At 35.6% G+C, this 21,143-nt stretch overlaps 1 protein-coding gene across 2 annotated transcripts in view; it reads right to left on the bottom strand.

Annotated features, from left to right (window-relative positions):
* Positions 1 to 19,415, bottom strand: part of COPS2 (COP9 signalosome subunit 2) — a 36,912-nt gene extending 17,497 nt beyond the window's left edge. The window contains exons 1-6 of one of the 2 annotated variants that reach the window (XM_069460175.1): positions 19,363 to 19,415; positions 7,495 to 7,608; positions 6,786 to 6,863; positions 2,884 to 3,009; positions 455 to 565; positions 249 to 326 (exon numbers count right to left, since the gene is read on the bottom strand). In XM_069460175.1, the coding sequence (XP_069316276.1) occupies positions 249 to 326; positions 455 to 565; positions 2,884 to 3,009; positions 6,786 to 6,863; positions 7,495 to 7,608; positions 19,363 to 19,407 (552 nt within the window). In that variant the 5' untranslated portion in view covers positions 19,408 to 19,415. The remainder of the gene's footprint in view (positions 1 to 248; positions 327 to 454; positions 566 to 2,883; positions 3,010 to 6,785; positions 6,864 to 7,494; positions 7,609 to 19,362) is intronic. The other variant, XM_069460178.1, reaches the window with a different exon arrangement.
* Between the last annotated feature and the right edge of the window lie 1,728 nt (positions 19,416 to 21,143).

The following is a 21,143-nucleotide window of genomic DNA, read 5'->3' as shown; positions in this document are numbered from 1 at the left end:
CTTAGTACTATGACTAGCCTGTTTATTTATACCAGTACCTCATTCCACAAATAATAAGAGTTGAAATTAGGATTAAAATAGAAAGAAATGCAATACTCATAAAAATTAGCATATTTATAACTTATTTTTCAAACTTTGTTTTTGGGATGATGCTTAAGCAAAAACATCCCTGACCAATATGTGAATATGATTATTTCTTATGCTTATTGCGAAGAAAGAAATATTAAGAAAAAATAAGGGAATGCTACCTGGCAGGATTGATGTAACTGGCGTAAAATTTTTTGAAGCTTTCCATATTCCTCTCGTTCTAAATATAATTTTCCAAGCTGAAAGAAAGTAAACTTATTAAAATCAAAAGATTTCAACATGAGAAGGTGTGTAGCTTTAGGAGGGTTTATTAAGAACACCCACCCACTTTTCAAAAGAAAAAATTGTAAGTACTTGTAATTGTTACCTTTGTGTTTGTCTTAAACCACAGTCTATCATTCTTAGCATCTTTCAAAGCTTCCAGTGTTGTTTCATAGAATTCCTGCAGTAAATCCATCTGACATAAAAAATCAGAATTCTATAATTGTAAACAGCAAATTTGTACCTGTTAATAAAGTTAATTTGAGCAAACTAAAGTGCATTTTTGAACTTCAATACACATAAGATACATTATCTGTATCTTATTGAATGTCTTCTATAGTCCAAAAAATTAACAAAACTGAAGCAAAATATTGACCAAATTTACAAGATGTGCCAAGATCTGTTTTTAATGGCTGTTTTGTAAAACCCAGAAAACACTTTTTCTATATATACTATGTTGTCATAAGTTCTAATGACAACCTATACTAGTATAACCTATAATGGTATAGGTTTGTCCTTCCTAATCTAATAACTCATTTTATAGTTATGGAAGTAAATGATGTGCACATACAACTAATTGTACTAACAGTGTATGTTCTATTTATTCAACCCTTACTTGGTACCTACAATGTGGCAAACACTAAGCAAGTTGCTAAAGAAACAAATAAGCTTGTTAGCTCAAAATTCTTCTACAAATGAGACTGATTAACTGAACTACTCAGCTTTTAAATCACTAGAAAACCTTGGAGTTGGGCAGAGAGAAAAGTTTATCTCTTTTTTTTCCCCTACCCTTCCCCTCCCCTTTTTTTCTTTTTTTGAGAGAAAAGTTTAGTATAATTTTACCTGTCTCTAATCACCACCAATTCACCAATCTGTGTGACATTTTTTTCATGGAAATCACTATTTATTTTTCATCTTGATAAACTTCCCTGCTCATCCTCCTCCTCCAACTTCTGGCTTTGCCTTTGTTTGAATATCTGAGTCTCTAAATCTCTACTTAATAGGATCAAGAGGTAAGAAGACCATAAGAGGAAAGTTTCATATTTTCAGGAAAGGCTACCTATTTATTCATGACTACTGATGGTATACTGAGTAATACAGAGTACCACCCACCCAATATCTATTTTAAAAGACAAAACGCTTACCTAGGATAGCACATAAAATTACACAATCTTGAAGTTTTAAAAATCACATAATTTACCCTGTACCCAACATTTGGCACATTTATAAATAGTGTACCAAAAATGTTTTGATGACACCTGTTTGAAAGACTTGGAAAACATTTTCCCACTTAAGCCCCACGATATATAACTTAACTCTAGAATTATTGTCATTAAGTGCTAACGTTCTCACAAAACATATAAGTTTACCTTCCTCTATTTACATTACATACATTTTAAATTTACTATTTACTATTACTATTTACATACATTTTAAATATAAAGAGTAGAAATAAGGTGCCTCAAGAAATTTAAAAAAAAATGACATCTAGCAGAGAAGACAGGAAATCAGAGGCTGATTTTGAGATGCTGCGATGAATACAAAAAGTATCAAAATGTTCTAATAGGCTGGGTGCAGTGGCTCACACCTGTAATCCTAGCACTCTGGGAGGCTGAGGCGGGTGGATCGCTCAAGGTCAGGAGTTTGAGACCAACCTGAGCAAGAGCGAGACCCTGTCTCTACTAAAAATAGAAAGAAATGATCTGGACAGCTAAAAAAATATATATAGAAAAAAATTAGCTGGGCATGGTGGCGCAGGCCTGTAGTCTCAGCTACTCGGGAGGCTGAGGCAGAAGGATTGCTTGACCCCAGGAGTTTGAGGTTGCTGTGAGCTAGGCTGACGCCACGGCATTCTAGTCCAGGCAACAGAGCGAGACTCTGTCTCAAAAAAAAATATATATTAAAAAAAAAAAAGTTCTAAGAAATATTAAATGATATAGAGACTATATCTTGTGCTCAAATATAGAGTAAGAAAGCTAAAACTGCGGACTATGTTGCTTAAAAAAATATGAACAATCCAATTACAAATTATTTCAATTATCCAACAGAAATTATATATACGTAAAAGCATCACTGCTTTCCTTAACAAAAATCTAGACTAACAAAAGCACTGTAACTCCCAATGCCCATTTGGTTTCTTTCATCATTTAGCACTTCCTTTCACCATCCACCCATTCTTTGTAGAAACATTTATTGAACACCTACTGAGGAAAGCCAAGCACTAACTGATACAAATACAGGTGCTTCTCGAGGATCTTAACCTCATCAATTCTACACAAACAACCTGTGATTCAGTATTAAGTTATTTAACACCTATGAATGGCTGAAGTGATAATGGAGTTTATAAGAAGGGACTGTGACAGTAACTGTATGGGAGTCCAATATAAACTTAGAAAAGCTGTCTGCAGATTATTTTAGTACCTGAAGATAAACTGCTTAAATAGAACCTCTAGGCCTTTTCTTTTTTAAAGAACAAAGCCCTTACTATAAATAATAAACACATTGACAGTACCAAGAGGTAAAATTGAGTCTAACCTGTTTAGAAGTGGAGATATAATCAAGAATAGAATTAATGGATTTTTCAGAATAATTTCTTGTGACTGCACTCCGAATATAGGTCAATAGTTGTTTATATCTATTCATCATTTCTGGAAAGTTTGTCTGTAAGGGAAGTAAAATGAGTTATATATTTATATACTAAAATACATACACATGATTAAGATTACAGAAAATATTACATAATTGAAATATAGTTCAAATAGTTCATAATATAGTTTTATAAAAGAGCAACTATATATGATAGGAACACCATAAACATTTTATCTTAAATTTGAAATGACTAGATTACTCAGATATACAAACCAAATTTATGAAGTTAGCCATGAAACAAGCACAACTTCTAAATTTTACAAATTTCAGATACCATTCATCACTGTACAATACATTTATTTAAATCACAAAAACTACTAAAATATTCATAGACCAAAATATATACAAATAAAATCTAACTTTTCAAATGCTTTGGGAACCAGCTATGCAGATATTAGCTATACCCTTCCCTGAAATTTTACCCCTTCATTAGGAAGCTCTCCAACAAAAGTTACATGTTTCTGTTCTGCCTATACCTGGCTGGCTGCACACAAAAATATGAAGTGAAAGAATCTTGTCAAGCCCTGATATTCACTTCAGATCAAGAAAAGTCCTGCCACCTAAGGCTCTACTCAACAGCCAGTGTTGCTATTCCTTGTATGACTATTTGTACTATTGTGGGTTATTCCAGCAAACACGAAAGATCTGAAGAATTAAGGAGTACTAGTGAAATTTCTACAAGTTAAGTATTTTGGGGGAGGCTTACCATCCCTAGGTATGTCACGTAAGTCAATTTATAAGTCTAACTTTAAAATCTGCATCCATAGTTCCCACAATCTCTAATATTAATCTTTTTTTTTTTTTTTAACTGAGTTAGGCTCTATTCTTTTAATCAAAGATGTTAAGTATTGGCAGATATAAACACTTTTTTCTCTAATTGAACATGTGTGTTTATTAGGGTGAGGAATAAACTAATGATACTGCAATTTTCCTGCTTATGACCATATATTCTGTCCTGGCAGACAGTATGAAGGATAAAAAAACATGAAAAGAATTCCTGAAACCTTCTAAGCAAGAATCAAATTACAAAAAAGAAAATGGTAGAAGTGGGTGGGACAAAAATGAATAGAAACATGAGAAAAGCTTTAGCTATGTATGTAGGTGTCTCAAACTACTTTTGTCTCCCAAGTATGCAGGTTTCATGTATTAAATGGGTAACATCCTATCAATAAGCTACTAAAACCCAAGTTACAGTACATATCTTGTAGCAAAAGGAAAATTGGAGAAATATGTGATTGTCCTAACTTTGAGATTATATCTTGGCATTGAAAAGATTGATTTTTGCAAAAAGTTACAGTTTTAAATTCATTTCTTTATGTTATAATAACTTTAAAGCTCATTTTTCAAAAATTATGTTACTTTAATTAAAGACTGAAGGAAGATTAGCTAAACTGGTTAATATGCAAGGAAGCTGATAATGAACCCTTCCAACTTCTTACTACCTAAAACCACTACATACAACATGGATCCTCCTCTCAATCTAACTAGAAAATGAGGGGGCACAGGTATGGAAGCTGAAATGATTCTTGTGAACCACAATTCATTCACACATGCTGCTAGAGCAAACAAAAGATAGTTAAGGTAGAAAAAATAACATAAAATGCAAATAACCCCAACTCCCTTACTACCTTTCCACTCTGCTCAAGGAAAAATGGCAAAACCAAGCCTTAAGGATAGCTTAGTGTTTAAATGGACTCAAAAACTAAACCACTGCTAGTATGTTAAGACAGCAGATTTCTATAGGGACTCTTGGTATTGCCTCAAATCATAGAACCTTAAAAGTTGAACATTCAGCCCCTAATGTCACTATAATTGTATAGCCAAAACTCTGTCCCTTGAGACAGTTGGTGCTTCTTTCACAACCTTCTAAGTTGTCAATTTATATACAGCAACTATTTGTGTTTAATATTTTCGCAAATGATAAATGGAAAGAAAGCACAGGGGCTATGTGCAATATACATATGTTCTAAGAATATCAGAGCAGAACTAGAAAGGGTAAATGCAATGTAGATATTTTTCCTTCTTTAACTATAATTAATGCAATATATTCAATGACATTTAACATGTTTTGAACAGTTTTGATATTTTGGGAGGAAGAAATCAACTAAAGCATTTTATGGATTGCTTTTGTAGAAGATGCCATGGAGAGCTCCTCCTATTAAAGAGTTTATCAAAAAGAGGAGGATGTAAGATTAATAGAAGTTAACTGGATAAATGTACTAGTCAGGAAGTTCATTTTTACATAGATGGGACAGAGAAGCAGCTAATGGGGAGAGAGAGGAGGCATATGGGAAATACAGAAACAGGAGAAAAAGTGGTAACTGATTACCAGATATCCTTCCATTTGTTATAGTACCTGTACCTTCCAAGTGCTTACTCTCTGCTAACCTGAGCACCAAATTAATTTTGCTCTTAAAAGTCCTTCTTGACTGATGAATAACTGGTCAGTAAAAAATTAAAAAAAAAAAGAAAAAGAAAAAGTTCTTTTAATCTTAGTGATATATTCATGACTGTACCTAGTCCTTCCAACTAATTCTTTTCCTCCAACTTCTCTGTACTCTTGAATTTTATTTGGGCAGTTTAAAGAAATTGAAGATTGGCATTCTATGAGAGCATAATGTCATGACAATTCCATCTTATCTATGAGTTCATTCAACAAAAATATCTGAGTACCAACTAAATGACAGATACTATTATAAGTGCTAAGAATGTAACAGTGAATAAAACAAAGCCCTGCTCTCATGGAGCTTACAACTTACTGGGGGAGGGGGTAGTGTGGAGAACGGCAATAAATAATGGATCAAATGGTGACATATACAAAGAAGAAAAATAGCAGGATAAAATGAAATTAAATGATGATGGGAAGGATGCTACTTTATATTGGGTGGTCAGGAAAAGGCCATCCTGATATATGGGGACATTTGAACAGACTTGAATCAAATGAGGAAAAGAGCCATATAGCTATCTGAGAGAACAGCAATGAGGCAGAGGAAACAGTAAGTGCAAGCCCTTACACAGGAGTACAGTTGGGATGACTAGGGGAATAGCAAGGAGCCTAGTAAAGGAACAAATAGAAAAAAGGTTAGAAAGGCAGCCAAAGGTGAGCTTACCATAGGGCTGTGTAGGCCATGTTAAGGATTTTGGATTTTACTCAGGGGCATTGGGGACCATTAGAAGATATGGAGTAAAGAAATGATATAATCTGACTTACATTTTAAAAGGATCACTCTGCTACTTGTGGAGAACAGGACAAGGATGAAAATAAGGAGACCAGTTAAGAGGCTATTGTAATAATCCAGGTGAGAGATGATGTTGGCTTGGACCAGAGTAGCAGAGATAGAAATGGTAAGTAGCAGTCAGGTACTGGATATATTTCGAAGATACATAATGCCACCTGGATTTGCCAATGGATTGTTTGGGGGGTGAGAGACAAAGAGAGGAATTAAGTATAATGCTAAGGTTTTTGGGCCTAGTCAGTGGACGAGGAATTTAAACTCCAAAATAAATACTAATAGCTTGTGGAAAAGTCACTCTATTAATAATGGAGCCAAATAGTGTCCACGTATCTAAAAGAATAAGTTTTCTTAAACAGAAAACTTTTGTATCCTATGCAGTAATTTTTTTGCTGAGTAGTAGTATTGTAGTCCTAACAGCAAAGCAAACTAAATATAAAAATATATCAAAAGAACTATTCGAGAGAAGTACGTAATAGTGGTACTTTGGTGTGATGAGGTAATTTATACCTATAGAATCTCTATCAGTTTAATTCCCCTCAAAACAAGTCTTACCAACTTGAAGTTAATCTTAATCATTTGTTTCAGTGCTTTAAATCCCCATTCTCCTTTTTCACCTTCAAGCTCCAAAACCTACAAAAGGGAAGAAACTTTTAGTCTATCTTAATATCAATACATTATTTTCTAATGACATCTAATGTCTAAGTTTGGAATTAATTTTGCATAAACATTTCCCCAAGGATTTCACCATTTCTCAATGTCACTTTTTAAAGGCTTTAAGAAAACAGACAAGTCTCAAGATGCGTACTTAAGTATAAGTGAGTGCATTTTGAAGTTCCTTCATCAAAAGATTAAGAACTATGTCTCAATTATTATACAGTTCTAGAAGTACTTTTTCCTCCTAAAGAACCTTTGGTAAAAATAATCCAAAAGTATATGAGTATGTCAAGAAATCAAGCTATTTATAATAGTGTAACCACACCTGTGTTAGCTATCCCAAAAGAAAAAACAAGATTGTGGTGATAATACCTACTGACCATCACATTGGTTCTCCTGCCAGAACCATACTAGCTCGATCACAAAAACGACAGGATAGCTCTTTTGAAATATTTACTTGTGCTGCACAATGCAAACTTACCTTACAGGATTATCAACAAGTATTCAAAACACGTTTCTGAGGTAAAATCACTTGGGCCTTTATTTAATCTAATACATCATTAAAAAAACATTTTAAGACACAGAATCAACTGGAAACAATATAAACCTTTTGGAAACTGCTTAATGCTGCTTTTGGGTCATCTTCTTTTAATGCTTTGGAATTATAGTACTGATTTTCCAAATCCACATTTGGCTCAGAGTTACTATCTTCAGAGTATTCCTGTGTTGGAAAGAAAGAGATATTAGAGGAAAAAAAAAAAAAAAAAAGAAATCTACATGTTGCACTTTATTTATTTTTTTTTATTTTTTTATTTTTGAGACAGAGTCTCACTCTGTTGCCCAGGCTAGAGTGAGTGCCGTGGCATCAGCCTAGCTCACAGCAACCTCAAACTCCTGAGCTCGAGCGATCCTCCTGTCTCAGTCTCCCGAGTAGCTGGGACTACAGGCATGCACCACCATGCCCGGCTAATTTTTTCTATATATATTTTTAGCTGTCCATATAATTTCTTTCTATTTTTAGTAGAGATGGGGTCTCGCTCTTGCTCAGGCTGGTCTCGAACTCCTGAGCTCAAACGATCCGCCCACCTCGGCCTCCCAGAGTGCTAGGATTACAGGCGTGAGCCACCGCGCCCGGCCATGTTGCACTTTAAAATGTGAATACCATTAAGACGGAAAAACCATACATTTATACAAAACAAAACAAGCTTGAATACATAGGTAAATGCTATTGATATTTAACCATTATGTAAAAGGGGGTGGGGTTGCTGGGAGGGAGAAGGAGGAGGCAGCCAAAAGCAAGTGTATAATAAACTAGAATTATTTCTGTCAGGTCAAAACTATAATTTCCATAGAATCAACCTATAGGAAGAATGCAAATAACTAATATCAGTTAATGACCCCAATTCTGTAGTGGTTAAGCTTTCATTGGTCATGGAACCTGAGAAAAATCTAATGTACATGTGTTCCAATTATTAATCTTTGGTTCTGTAATCTAATTTTTTCTACTCCCTGAGTCTAAATTTCACTGCTCTAACATGGTCCAACTAGCTAGGATGGTAATCTACTTATGACAGAGTAGTACAATGCTAAATGTAATTATATGTTAATAAGAATATTTGCCTTGTGCATTCCACAATACAATAGCTGCTTGTATTAATGTAACAACTAGCTTTATAACAAATCAAAATAAGTAAAGCAAAATGGGTTTATATAGTTTTATGAGATTTCTCAACACATGAATTCAGTTCTTTGTGAAAAACAATAAGGCAGAAGGAAAAATTGGAATGAAACTATTTTGTGGAGCAGCGTAGACAAGTTTTAAATCTAAGATACTGCATCTAATAATGAAGATTACAAAATACACATGGGTTGGTATAATGAAAAGTATTACTTTAGGAAGGCACAAGATAGAGATTATTTCCTTTTCTGTTACAAGTCATTACAAAGGGCAAGTTTATGTCAAATTAAGAATAGTTCATGGAAGTAAACACAAAAAGACAAGGATGAGAACAGTATTACAGAGTTATTTCTAAATCCAAATACAGTTAATAAATTTCTTTATGAGATATTTATGGAAAATTCTATAAAGTCTCATAAAGGCATAGACATGAAGAAAAGTACGCTGAGCATAGTGTTTGGAAAGCTCAAAAATTCGTCAACACAGGATGAATTTTTCAATAATCAAAATAGTAACTTTGTAATGTGCGCCCTCTGGTGGATAATTATTTCCTCGTGTGAAGACATGAAACTGGCACTCAGTCACGTTTAACGTATGAAAACCACTTGGAACATTTCTTCTAGGAACAAGATCAAACTCTGGGTAGTAAATAAATTTCTTAATGATTCATTCACTTTTTAATGCTTATAATCTAGATTTGACTACAATGGAACTGATCAAACTAAAAAAAGGAATTAATAAGTCAATTACACACACGATGATGCTGTGATAGTCATGGCTCCAAGGCTGAGTTTTGAAAGATAAATGGAAGCTTGCCTGCTAGACAAAACAGGAGAAAATAAAGAGAGTACCACATGCAAGAACAGTATAAAAAATGGAAGATAACTTTTTTTGGAACATAAAAAGTCCTTATTGATTCTACCTTCAAAATAAATTTCAAATCCATCTACCTTCCCCTCATCCCCTCCCATGACTCTACCCTATCAAGCTGCTTTTATCTCTCCACAAAATTTAACAGTCTTCCTATTCCTTTTAACCTTCTTCAAGTCCCAATGTTCTCATGGTAAGCAGGCAGAATAAGCTTCATAAAATGTAAATTATGTCATTCCTCTCCTCAAAAATGGCTTCCCATTGCTCTTAAAATCAAATTCAGGCCGGGCGCGGTGGCTCACGCCTGTAATCCTAGCACTCTGGGAGGCCGAGGTGGGCGGATCGTTTGAGCTCAGGAGTTCGAGACCAGCCTGAGCAAGAGCGAGACCCCACCTCTACTAAAAATAGAAAGAAATTATATGGACAGCTAAAAATATATATAGAAAAAATTAGCCGGGCATGGTGGCGCATGCCTGTAGTCCCAGCTACTCGGGAGGCTGAGACAGGAGGATCGCTTGAGCTCAGGAGTTTGAGGTTGCTGTGAGCTAGGCTGACGCCACGGCACTCACTCTAGCCTGGGCAACAGAGTAAGACTCTGTCTCAAAAAAAAAAAAAAAAAAAAATCAAATTCAAAGTCATCAAAACCTATCTCCTGTCAAAGTCTCCCTCATTCATTTTGCTGCAGCCACCCTGGCCTGACCCTCAACAAGTTTCCCACCTTTATATGCTATTCCCTTCTCTTTCCACTTCTCTTCATCTGGTTAACTATTAAGTATCATTTCAGATCTTAGCTTAAGTGTCATCTCCTCAGGAAAGAATTGGGTTAAATTACAGCTATAAAACATACTGTATCCATTTGGAAATCAGTTCTTCTCTAATAGTTTTATTAGCTTGGAACAAAGATTTCCAAAAACTTTTATCTAAGATTTATCATAAAAACTTCACTTAAAACTGTTCAATAAGATAGAAGAATAGCAACTCAAACCTTCAGAATGCACCCTTGAACTTGGAAATAAAATAAAAGTAAAAATATTTCTGATTTACATTTATCACAAAGTAAGAATTTGGACTCTCGTTGGCCCAAAACAGATTAGAATAAAACAACTAGGTCAGGTTTTGAGAAGAGGAAAGTAGAAGATGAGAAGTACACATGATATTAATAGTAGTGGGATTGGATTTACAGAGGTTGCCAGCAAAGGGGAAACAAAATATATCAGGAATTGAAGAAGATAATGTCAATTATCTGGAAATTATTCAACCATTCACTTAAAACATTGTTAAAAACAGGATCTTTTACATTTCTTGCCATGTTTCACATAGTGTCTTGTCATTTCAATCACTGAATATCTACTACAGTACAAGACTGGCTACCTGTAACCTCTGGGACCTGACAGATTTCAGATTGAGATTTCTAAACTTTAGATGTTATAACTCCAAAAAAATCACAATGACTGAGATAAGATTTGAATCTGCCCTCAACATTTTGTGAATATATTCTTTTGGTTTTTCGTATTATATAGATTAAAAAGTAGAATGTATAATTTTTTACATAATTGCAATTCAACTCTTGTTATTGTTAAAATATATAAAATACATGAGAATTGACACAACTGATTTTCTACTGATTGACTTATGAATAGGCAGTCCCTTGTTATGATCTGTGACACCATGTTCATACGGCTTGAACAAGCCAACACCATATTACTAACCTGTCATTTGCAGCTCAGTGAATCAAATCATCACCACAAGCTATGCAATACAACAAACTATTCTTCAGTTATTACGCAGGCGTGCTTTATCAAACTGATATTTGAAGTCTTTGAAAGAACAATTCTATTTGTTTGAATGCTTCTACTTACGGTTTATACTTAATGATCATGATCTTTAATACATGCCAGCATTTAAGTATTGTTCACACAAATGCAAATTAACAGTCATTCCCCCTTAAGGTACTCATGGTTTATTAAGAGATAGACATGCAAACAAAACTGTGATATAACACAATAAAAGCAATAATAGACACATATACCAGGTACAGTGGGATCTCAAAAATGAGTAATCAACTACTTGTGAGTTAGAGGAAGGAACGGGCACCCTATTCAGGTATCTAAGTATGAAAAGGAGTTGCCAGCAATGAGGAAAGGCAGTTGAAATAAAGCAATTAATGTGTGTTTGCAATAGTATTACACATTTGAAGAACCACGAATAGTTCGGGGTGAAGCATAGGATGTACAAAGGGTTGATGAGAGATGAATTGGTACTGGACAGGGGAAAAGGACAACAGAAGCCTAGCAAGGAGTTTAGATCCAATGGAGAGCCACTAAAAGATTCTACAAGGAAATAATCAGATTTGTGTTTCTGGTAAAAATGAAATAGCCCACTGGATACTCTCATAAGTCAAGCCAAGAGATGATGAAGCCTGATCCCAAGTAGTAGAATAGGGAGAAAAAGAAGGTGATGGAATAAATATAGAAGATGTTAAAAACTATTAAGGATGTAAAATAAAAGAGACCCACCACATGGGCATAAGGTAAAGGAAAATAAAGTTACCCAATAATGACTACCACGGGCTTGCTAACACGTGGTGCCATTAATCAGAATAGGGAATACAGAAGAAGCTTTAAATAAATAATTGCTAAACTGAATCCAGTTATGTCAAGTGAATAAGAGATAATTTGTAAAAGTTTAAATGTTTTTAATAGAAGAGAAACTGAAATTTTAACAAAGAGTTTGAACAATATATGAAAAATAAACAAGCACTTGGATATTGTAAAAGGTATTAAAAAAAATTATAGTTCAATAACAGTTCCAACCTAACCTATTTACATAACTCCTGTCCTGACGTCTCCTGAAAGCAATCTGTGATCGAGCCACACTACCCAAATCTATTCTTTCCCCAAATGCACCACACAATTTCAAATTTCTGCTTTGGCATAAACTGTTCTTTTTGCTAGGAATTCTAATCATGCCCCCTCACCACCCTCAACAACCTTTTTGCTCTTTTCCTATGATGTTCCTCAACCCTAGGACTCCTAGGAAATGTATTCATCAAGGCTTAACTTTGTGATTCTTTCTCCAATTCTTCTTAGCAAACTAAATTTTTCTCCTCAGTTGTATGCTTCTGTATGACATGCTTCTCTCTAACAGAGCTTTGTATGTATGTTGTTTCTACACTCCTCTCAGTTGCCCGCTGTGAACTTCTCAAAAGCAGGAATTTACTTATTTATCTGTGTATTCCCAGAGCCTGGGATATCACAAAATGCTCAATAAATGTTTAATTGAAATGAAAAGTGTGTGAGCATTCCAAAATAACCGAACACACAACAGCCAGGGGCAATTTTGACTATGTGGTGAAATGTAGCCACTGCTGAACAGAGTCAGTTCCATAGTTCTACTTACTCCTGTGTCTGCTGCCAATAGAGGTCCTAAGAAATGTACTTTTAGAAAAATAAGACTCACCATTAATAATGTTTTCTGAGCTTGGACCACGTCTAGATAGTTGTACCAGACACTGAGCACACTAAGAGGTACTAGGCAGTGTTCCATTATCCTTAAAGACCAGATATAAAGCAAATCCTAGGTAGTCACTGTGGTTTAGCTATTCATAAAGTTACCCACTTTAAAAAATTTAATCTGTTATTGGGCCCTAATTTATTATCTATGGTGTAAATTAGAATGCTTTTTTTATTTGTCCTAAACTTTCAGTCTTAAAATTAAATTTTCCAAGTAGAGCCATCATAAAAGTCATCAAACTTAAGCTCTAGTTCTGACTCTCCTACTAATTTGTCCTGTAAATTTAGGTAAATGACTCACTTCCAATGCTTTGGTTCTTCTTGTGTCAAACTTGGGAGCTGAATGCTTTAGAAGTTTCTAATTCCCACTGAGGTCCATGTGTTCATTTTGGAATATAATGTACAAGTAACAATTCACTTTGTTGGATATTCATAGTTTACAGATTTAAGTTATCAATGAAAAGTATTAAATATATTTTATTATTTATTAAATTTATTTATGCTTACTAAACATTAACTTTATTAAATTTATATAACTTTATTTTATTCTTAACATGTAAGAATTGTCTCCCATTATTTATTTTCACTATCCTTGTTTGAACCTCTCTAATTTCATTACAGAAGATATATCTATGAGGTAAAGCAACAGGCCTTTTTGAAAACTCACCAAAACTTATACTCCCAATCAATATTTTTCTTTAAACTAATAGCTTTAGGGGGAAGTAAAATTATTCCAACAATGCTGACATGAATTATAATAATGCTTCTGAAATTCTCAAGAAAACCAACTTTATTGGAATCAGGTGTTTCTAACCTAAAGCAGCATCATCCAGTTTGATGGCCCAACTTATTTATCAAACCTAACTCTCAATATAATTTTCAACTACATCTACAAAAAGGACAAAACCTGGCAACACCTAAATTTTTCTTAAAAAACTGCACATTGCTTTGAACATCAAAAGATTAAAAACAGGCCAAATTCTCATCAATAGAGAACCGATTAAATATTGTGCATTCATGCAATCCATGCAGTTGTAGATAGAAATGGGTAAACTCTTGGCAAACTTATACAGTATAATCTTTAAGATAAATTAAAAAGCAAAATGTAGAACAATATTTATAATATGCTATATCCTTGTTAAGAAAGGGGGGATAAGAATGTGTTAATATATTTGGTTATCTACTGGGAGCAATAAGAACTGGGCAGATGGAGAAGAACGGAAAGGACACTTTAATGTATATATTTTCATATTTTCTACTGTTGAAACATGTGCATGTATTAACTAGTTTAAAAAGCTATGTTAGGCTGGGCGTGGTGGCTCATGCCTGTAATCCTAGCACTCTGGGAGGCCGAGGCGGGTGGATTGCTCGAGGTCAGGAGTTCGAGACCAGCCTGAGCAAGAGTGAGACCCCCGTCTCTACTAAAAATATAGAAAGAAATTAGCCAGACAACTACAAATATGTAGAAAAAATTAGCTGGGCATGGTGGCACATGCCTGTATTTCCCAGCTACTCGGGAGGCTGAGGCAGAAGGATTGCTTGAGCCCAGGAGTTTGAGGTTGCTGTGAGCTAGGCTGATGCCACGGCACTCTTGCCAGGGCAAAAAGAACGAGACTCTGTCTCAAAAAAAAAAAAAAAAAAGCTATGTTAAACATGCTTCGGATTCTAAAGACAATTTTTTAAGAGGAACTCTAAAAATTTTGAGCAATGACAGAAGCACTGTTTGTCCTCCCAAGACCAAAGTAACATTTTTGCTCATCATTTATACCCTGCTCCCTGCCCTCCAACCCCAATCAGTAAAAGTAATGCAGCTTCACTGTGAAAAGTTTTCAAGAAATAAATTTAAAAAAAAAATTAAAATCACTGATACTTTATTCCCACACATTTTTCTGTATTTTTTCCCACTTAACAAAATCAGGATAATGTGGATTACACTTTCTTTGATATTTTTTAAACTTAACATTTACAGTGGATATGTGTTCCTTGTGTGCACAGCACTGGTCACCAACCCTTCATCATCTTTCTGCTGATCTTATTAAAGTGGTAACAAGAGATTCTATAAGAGATCCTGTAGCTAAGACTCATCTACCTCCCCGACAAAAAAGGTAGACAAAAAAGAAGTAAAAATTTAGGGCATTAAAACTGCTATATATTAAGATGAGAAAAACAATACTTTCATTCACTAATCCCAACTAGGAGCTTGACTAGGAAAATATAAAGGAACTCACAGCTTGGTAATATATTTAACCAAGTGGAATTATTCTATTTTTTGGACAATGTTTTCCTTGTAACACACTTAAATAACTGTATTCAAGTATACAATACTCTGCTTATAACAGGACTTATCAAAGAATAATTTTTGGAATGAAATCAGTTTGTCTCAAATCCTTTCTGAAATGATTAGAAGTACTATGTAATTTCATGCTAGAATGATTAGACTGGAATTACAATATAGTTAACTTATCAGTGGCCTTAACAACTTAATGAATGACACTACACTTATTATTTAGTATTATTAGATCAGCAATGGATGAAAAGTCATTTACTAGTACCATCTCCTACCTCTCCATTAACTGGTACATAGATTACTGGGCTTATAAAATGCCTGTTTCTGCCTCTAATAAAAATCAAATAGATCTTAGAAATATGAGGTCAAGTATATTGAATTCTTTTTTTTTTTTTAACCAAGTTTGTTCTCTTTTCTTTTAGATCTTTCTTGGGCACAAATCATTATTTGCTTTCCTGTATAAAAGCAGTATAGATTTTGGGCCAGGCATGGTGGCTAACACCTGTAATCCTAGCACTCAGGGAGGCTGAGGCAGGAGGATCACTTGAGGTCAGGAGTTCCAGACCAACCTGAGAAAGAGTGAGACCCCATCTCTACTAAAAATAGAAAAAAACAGCAGGGCGTAGCAGCGTGTGCCTGTAGTTTCAGCTACTCAGGAGGCTGAGGCAGGAAGATCGCTTGAGCGGAAGAGTTTGAGGTTGCTGTGAGCTAGGCTGATGCCAGGGCACTCTAGCCCGGGCAACAGAGCGACACTGTCTCAAAAACAAACAAACAAACAAACAAACAAGAACAGTATAGATTTAGAAACATGTTTAATTTTTCAGGTTGTATTCCAACTACCTATATCCACTAGATTGGGCAAGGACAAAAAGCGATTTAGGGCACTAAAATTTATCAACAAACAACCTATAAAGGTAACACTGAGTATTACTGTGGTCAGAAATAGTCATGGCTCTACTTAGCATTTTAACTAAAATGAGGTGATGACCAATTTTCCAACAGATAATACATTTTTACAAAAAAAGAAATCGCCCTAAGATGGCAAGTCAATTCTGTAGGCTCTTTATTCAAGTCCTAAGAAACAGAATATGACCCAGGCAAAATAACTATTAAAAAAATAAAAAAAAACTCTTTTGACATCATGTAAACATGAAATGGGAATCTGTTCCTTTAATTTTTTTTTTTAACATATAATGATTTAAGGAAATTGACTAAGGAAGTGAAAAATAAAATTTATGCTGCCAAAATATTAACTGTTAGTAGATAAAACATAGAAACTTCCACTATTTGACATCTGATTGGGAATCCAGAATGGCATTTACATGAGAGAGAGATGAGGGGGAGGAAGATCTATTTAATAGAATGCTGAAGAGGGGAAAAAAAGAATCAAAACACCCCAACATTTCATTTAATTATGTAGTAGTGCAAAATCTTACTTTTTTTAAAAAGATAAAAAGTCAAACAACTATATATTCAACTTTATTATACTGTGCAGGTAGTATAGGCCCTAAAAGGCCACGGAAACACAGGCAAGTTAAAACATTATATGTGTAATTAAAAATCTTGCAAAAATTAATCAAGTACTCCACGGGACAATAAGATTTTCATTGTCATTCCTTACATTACATTCTCAATGATGTTCTTCAAGTTAATTATAGTGCTAATAAGTTGTGTATTCAACAGACTATTGCTTAGGAAAGAAATGAGCAGAAACATTTAAGATCACAAACTAAAAATACAAACACTGCTTCTCAAAAGAAGATATACAAATGGCCAACACTTACATGAAAAAATTCTCAACATCACTAATCATCAAAGAAATGGAAATCTTAATGAGATATTATCTTATCTCAGTTAGAATACCTATTATCAAAAAAGACAGACAACAGACAGGCAGACACACACACCCCAGGTGCTGGTGAGGATGAGGATGGGAAGTGAACTCTTACACACTGTTGGTAGGAATATAAATTAATACAGCCATTATGAAAAAGAGTATGGGGATTTCTCACAAAACTAAAAAGGGAACTACTATATGATCCAGCAATCCTACTGTCGGGTATTTATCCAAAAGAAAGGAAATCAGTATACAAAAGGGATACCTACACATCAATGTTTATTGCAGCAGTATTCACAATAGCCAAGAAATGGAATCATCCTAAGTGTCCATCAGTGGATGAACGAATAAAGAAAATGTGGTATATATACACAATGGAATACTGTTCAGCCATAAAACAGTCATTTGCAGCAACATGGATGCAACTGGAGATAATTACGTAAAGTGAAAAAAGCCAGGTACAGAAAGACAAATATTGCATGTACTTACTTAGATGTGGGAGCTAAAATAGTTGATCTCACAGAGGTATAGAATGGAAGGACAGATACCAGAAGCTGGGAAAAGTGTGTGTGAGTGTGGTGTTTGTATGTGTGTGGGGTGGTGGTGGTAGTGGTGGTAGTGGACAAAGAGAGGTTGGTGAATGGGTACCAACATACAGTTAGATAGAAGGAGTAAATTCTAATGTTCTATAGCAGAGTAAGATGACTATAGTTAACAACCATGTACTGTATATTTCAAAACTGCTAGAAGAGAGGACTTGAAATGTTCCGAACACACAGAAATGATAAATACTTGAGGTGATGGATATCCTAAATACTCTGACTTCATCATTACATATCCTATGCATGTAGCAAAATATTACAAGTATCAAATAAATGTGTACAAAATACTATAAATAAAAAATAATAGTTATAAAACCACCTATAATATACAGAAACAGGTAAATAAAAATGGATATATACCACAAATAACACATTCTTAATGAACTGAGGCACTGCCCACAACTGGCTTGGTTTGCACAAACTAAAATGTAAGGTAGAAACCATAACTATTAGCAAAACTCTACATTAACTTTATCAAAATATCTGTTATGACTTTGAAGTAAAAGCAAGAATTTCCCTGTCCATTTTGCAAAATGTGCCTTCTTTTAAATTGCAAAGATTAATTGGAAGTGATTTCTGAACTCTCCCATGCAAATAAATTATACACTAATTCAAAAAATATATTAATATCTTGAGAATTTCTGGCACTTAATATATAAGATGAGCCAGACTTCCCAAAACATCAACTTCATAACTTTACAATAATGCAGAATCACCATAATATACAAGAAGCACATAAAACACCCCCAAAATAAAGAACCAAAGCAAGGTTGATGCTAATTCCTGGTCAACATAATTTTTCTTAGTTCCCACACCATGGTTTTGAACAGCAACCTGAAACATCAGTGAATTTTTATAAACTTGTAAACCCATTCATAAATTAAACCTTGAATTTTAAAAATCACCATTCAGCTAGAGAAATTCGCTAATTTCTTCGCTTTTGCTGTTTTAAACTCTACTGGGAAATCTGTAAGTCAAGGAAAAAGCCACGGGCTCAATTCTCTTATCCCCTCCCCCCAAAAACAACAACAAGCAAGCAAAACCCCCTCTCCAGCTTTTGTCTTTAAAGAACTGAACAATATTTCAACTACTTTCTTCCAGCTATCTTTGCTCTCTCTGAACTCTCCACTACACCCTCACCTCAGACCAAAACCGACCCTGGACAAGACTATTTAAGCTATGTCTCCAAGAGACTCAAGTGGCTTTTCGCAGTCAAGCCTGAGAGCAGTAAGGTCCCCCAGTTTTCAGACTCTTCTCCCAGCATTTCGCACCCACTCAATTCAAGCTGAAGAAGAGGGGCCCAGAATGCTGGGCCCGAAAGGGCAAAGCCAGGGCCTACACCGCAGCACGGTCACCGAGGCGGCTCGCGCGGCGGGGAGAAGGTGGGAGGCACCGAGAACCGGACGCCTGGGGCCAGAAGCGTCCATGTAAACCGAGGAGGAGCTCGGACTTGGAGCGCAAGGCTGGGGACCCCCTTCGCTGCCTCATTTACCCTCCCCTCCCCCATGCTGGAGAAGCAGGGCCCGAGCCCGGTGCGGGAAGGGGGAGGAGGTAAACTCGTCCTGTCACTGAACCGGGAGAGGGTGGAAGCGGCACATGATCCACAGAGAAAGGCCACGACTGTCCCACGCCCGGCCCCGAAAACCAGACACCATCTCCAGCCCCAGAGTTCCGTTCCCTGCGCCTCACCAGGTCGTAGTCCTCCTCATCATCGCACATGAAATCATCCTCCATGTCAGACATCTTGGCCGGGAGGGGGAGGAGAAATTGGAGACAACCTCCTCCCACAATCCTTCGCGGCTCAGAGGCGTCACTCCCAGCTTCTCCTCGCCTTCCCGTCCCTCTTTAGAGGACCCGATTTTCTTCCGGAACCAATGCGCTTGGTTCCTAGAGGATTCGCTACGACGCCAAAAGGGAGTGCACCACTCCCCTTTTCCTGCGAAACGATTGGTATCTTAGCAACTAAACCTAGCAACTGGGGAATCACCGCGTGCTGTGGGGCACTGCTGAAAGGCCTCGGAAACTTTGCGCCCACATCTAGCAGTTTCCAGCCTCCTGGGGAAGGGACCAGTCGCCTTCCTTGACAGGGACTCTGGAAGCCTCTCATTCTGGTGAAAGTAGGAGGCAACCTAGGACCAGAAACCTTTCCTGGAGAAAGGGCTGACATGCCCGTCCTATATGACAGGTATTATTTCTGTCACCATTGTGCGCGAGCATTTAGCCCACACATTGCGGTGGGTGTTCCTCTGATGTCTGGAGACCTTTTTAGCAACACACTTTACACATAATGTTTGTTATCTTTATAGTTGACAAAACGATTCTGTGGCTATCCCAAAATAGATATGCATCCAGTAGCTGAGGCGCCTTTAATCTTATTTAGTTGTTCAACGAATTATAAGCTGACCTGTACTGCTCTTGGGACCAAATTAAGGTGACAGGTAACGACCTGTTTTTAAAATATGCATTACTGTTGCACGAAAAAGGGAGTGCACTACTTAAATCATTAGCAGAATTCTAAATAAAAAATAGAGGAGGAAAAACTGCTTTTCAAACAGATAGCATTTTCTGTATAAACTTACGGTTCTGTCCACTTGAATCCACAAATGTTATATAGTTATAGCATAGATACAGTTTTGGATTGTTTTTGCATCTAGTAGCATAGGTCAATGTATGCAATATATTTTTGAAAATGATTATTTTGATGGTTGTGTAATAATCCCTAGTTTAATGTACCAATGCACTATCATTTGTGCCATTGGTATGCATTCAGAATGTTGTAAAAATAACACTATTTTAAACAATTCTGCGGTGAATATCTTTGACACTATTTTTTCTTAGGAAAAAAGTCCAAGAATAGGAATTACAGGCTGGATTTTTTTAGGAATCACTTGATTTGACATCTTTTTGGTTATAGTTCTTTTAAGTCATATTTATAACAATAATGCTGTCTCACCTCTAAATACAAATATTTTTCCCTAATAATTTTTTCCTCCCAATGTTATATAATGAGAAATTTCAAGCATACATAAAATTGAAAGAACAGTACAGTGGACACCTGTATGCCCATTATCAGCTTTAATTGTGTGTGTGTATGTTTTCCCTGAATCAACATTACCCCTAAATGCAGCTATGTGGTTTTCCTAAAAATAATAACATTCTCCTATATAATCACAATGCCATTATTTATATATAAGATGATTAACAATAATTCCCTCGTATCATCTAATATCCAGTCTATATTCAAAATCCCCCTATTAAACATAGAATTTAGAATTGGAAGAACCTTTAATGATATTGCATTAGAGTACAAGTCTTCTCAAATCCCACAATAGAAATTGTGATTCAGTAGTTCTGGGGTGGAGCTCCAGAATCTGTACTTGTATTAATAACTTTACAACAAAACAAAACTTCCCTGTACCTGGGGTGACTATGTATCCCAATTTGCCTGGGACAGACCTGCTGTAGTATTG

The sequence above is a fragment of the Eulemur rufifrons genome, chromosome 2, assembly GCF_041146395.1.
Source record: "Eulemur rufifrons isolate Redbay chromosome 2, OSU_ERuf_1, whole genome shotgun sequence".
NCBI classification, from domain to species: Eukaryota; Metazoa; Chordata; class Mammalia; order Primates; family Lemuridae; genus Eulemur; species Eulemur rufifrons.
This window is presented reverse-complemented; position numbering and strand designations above follow the sequence as displayed.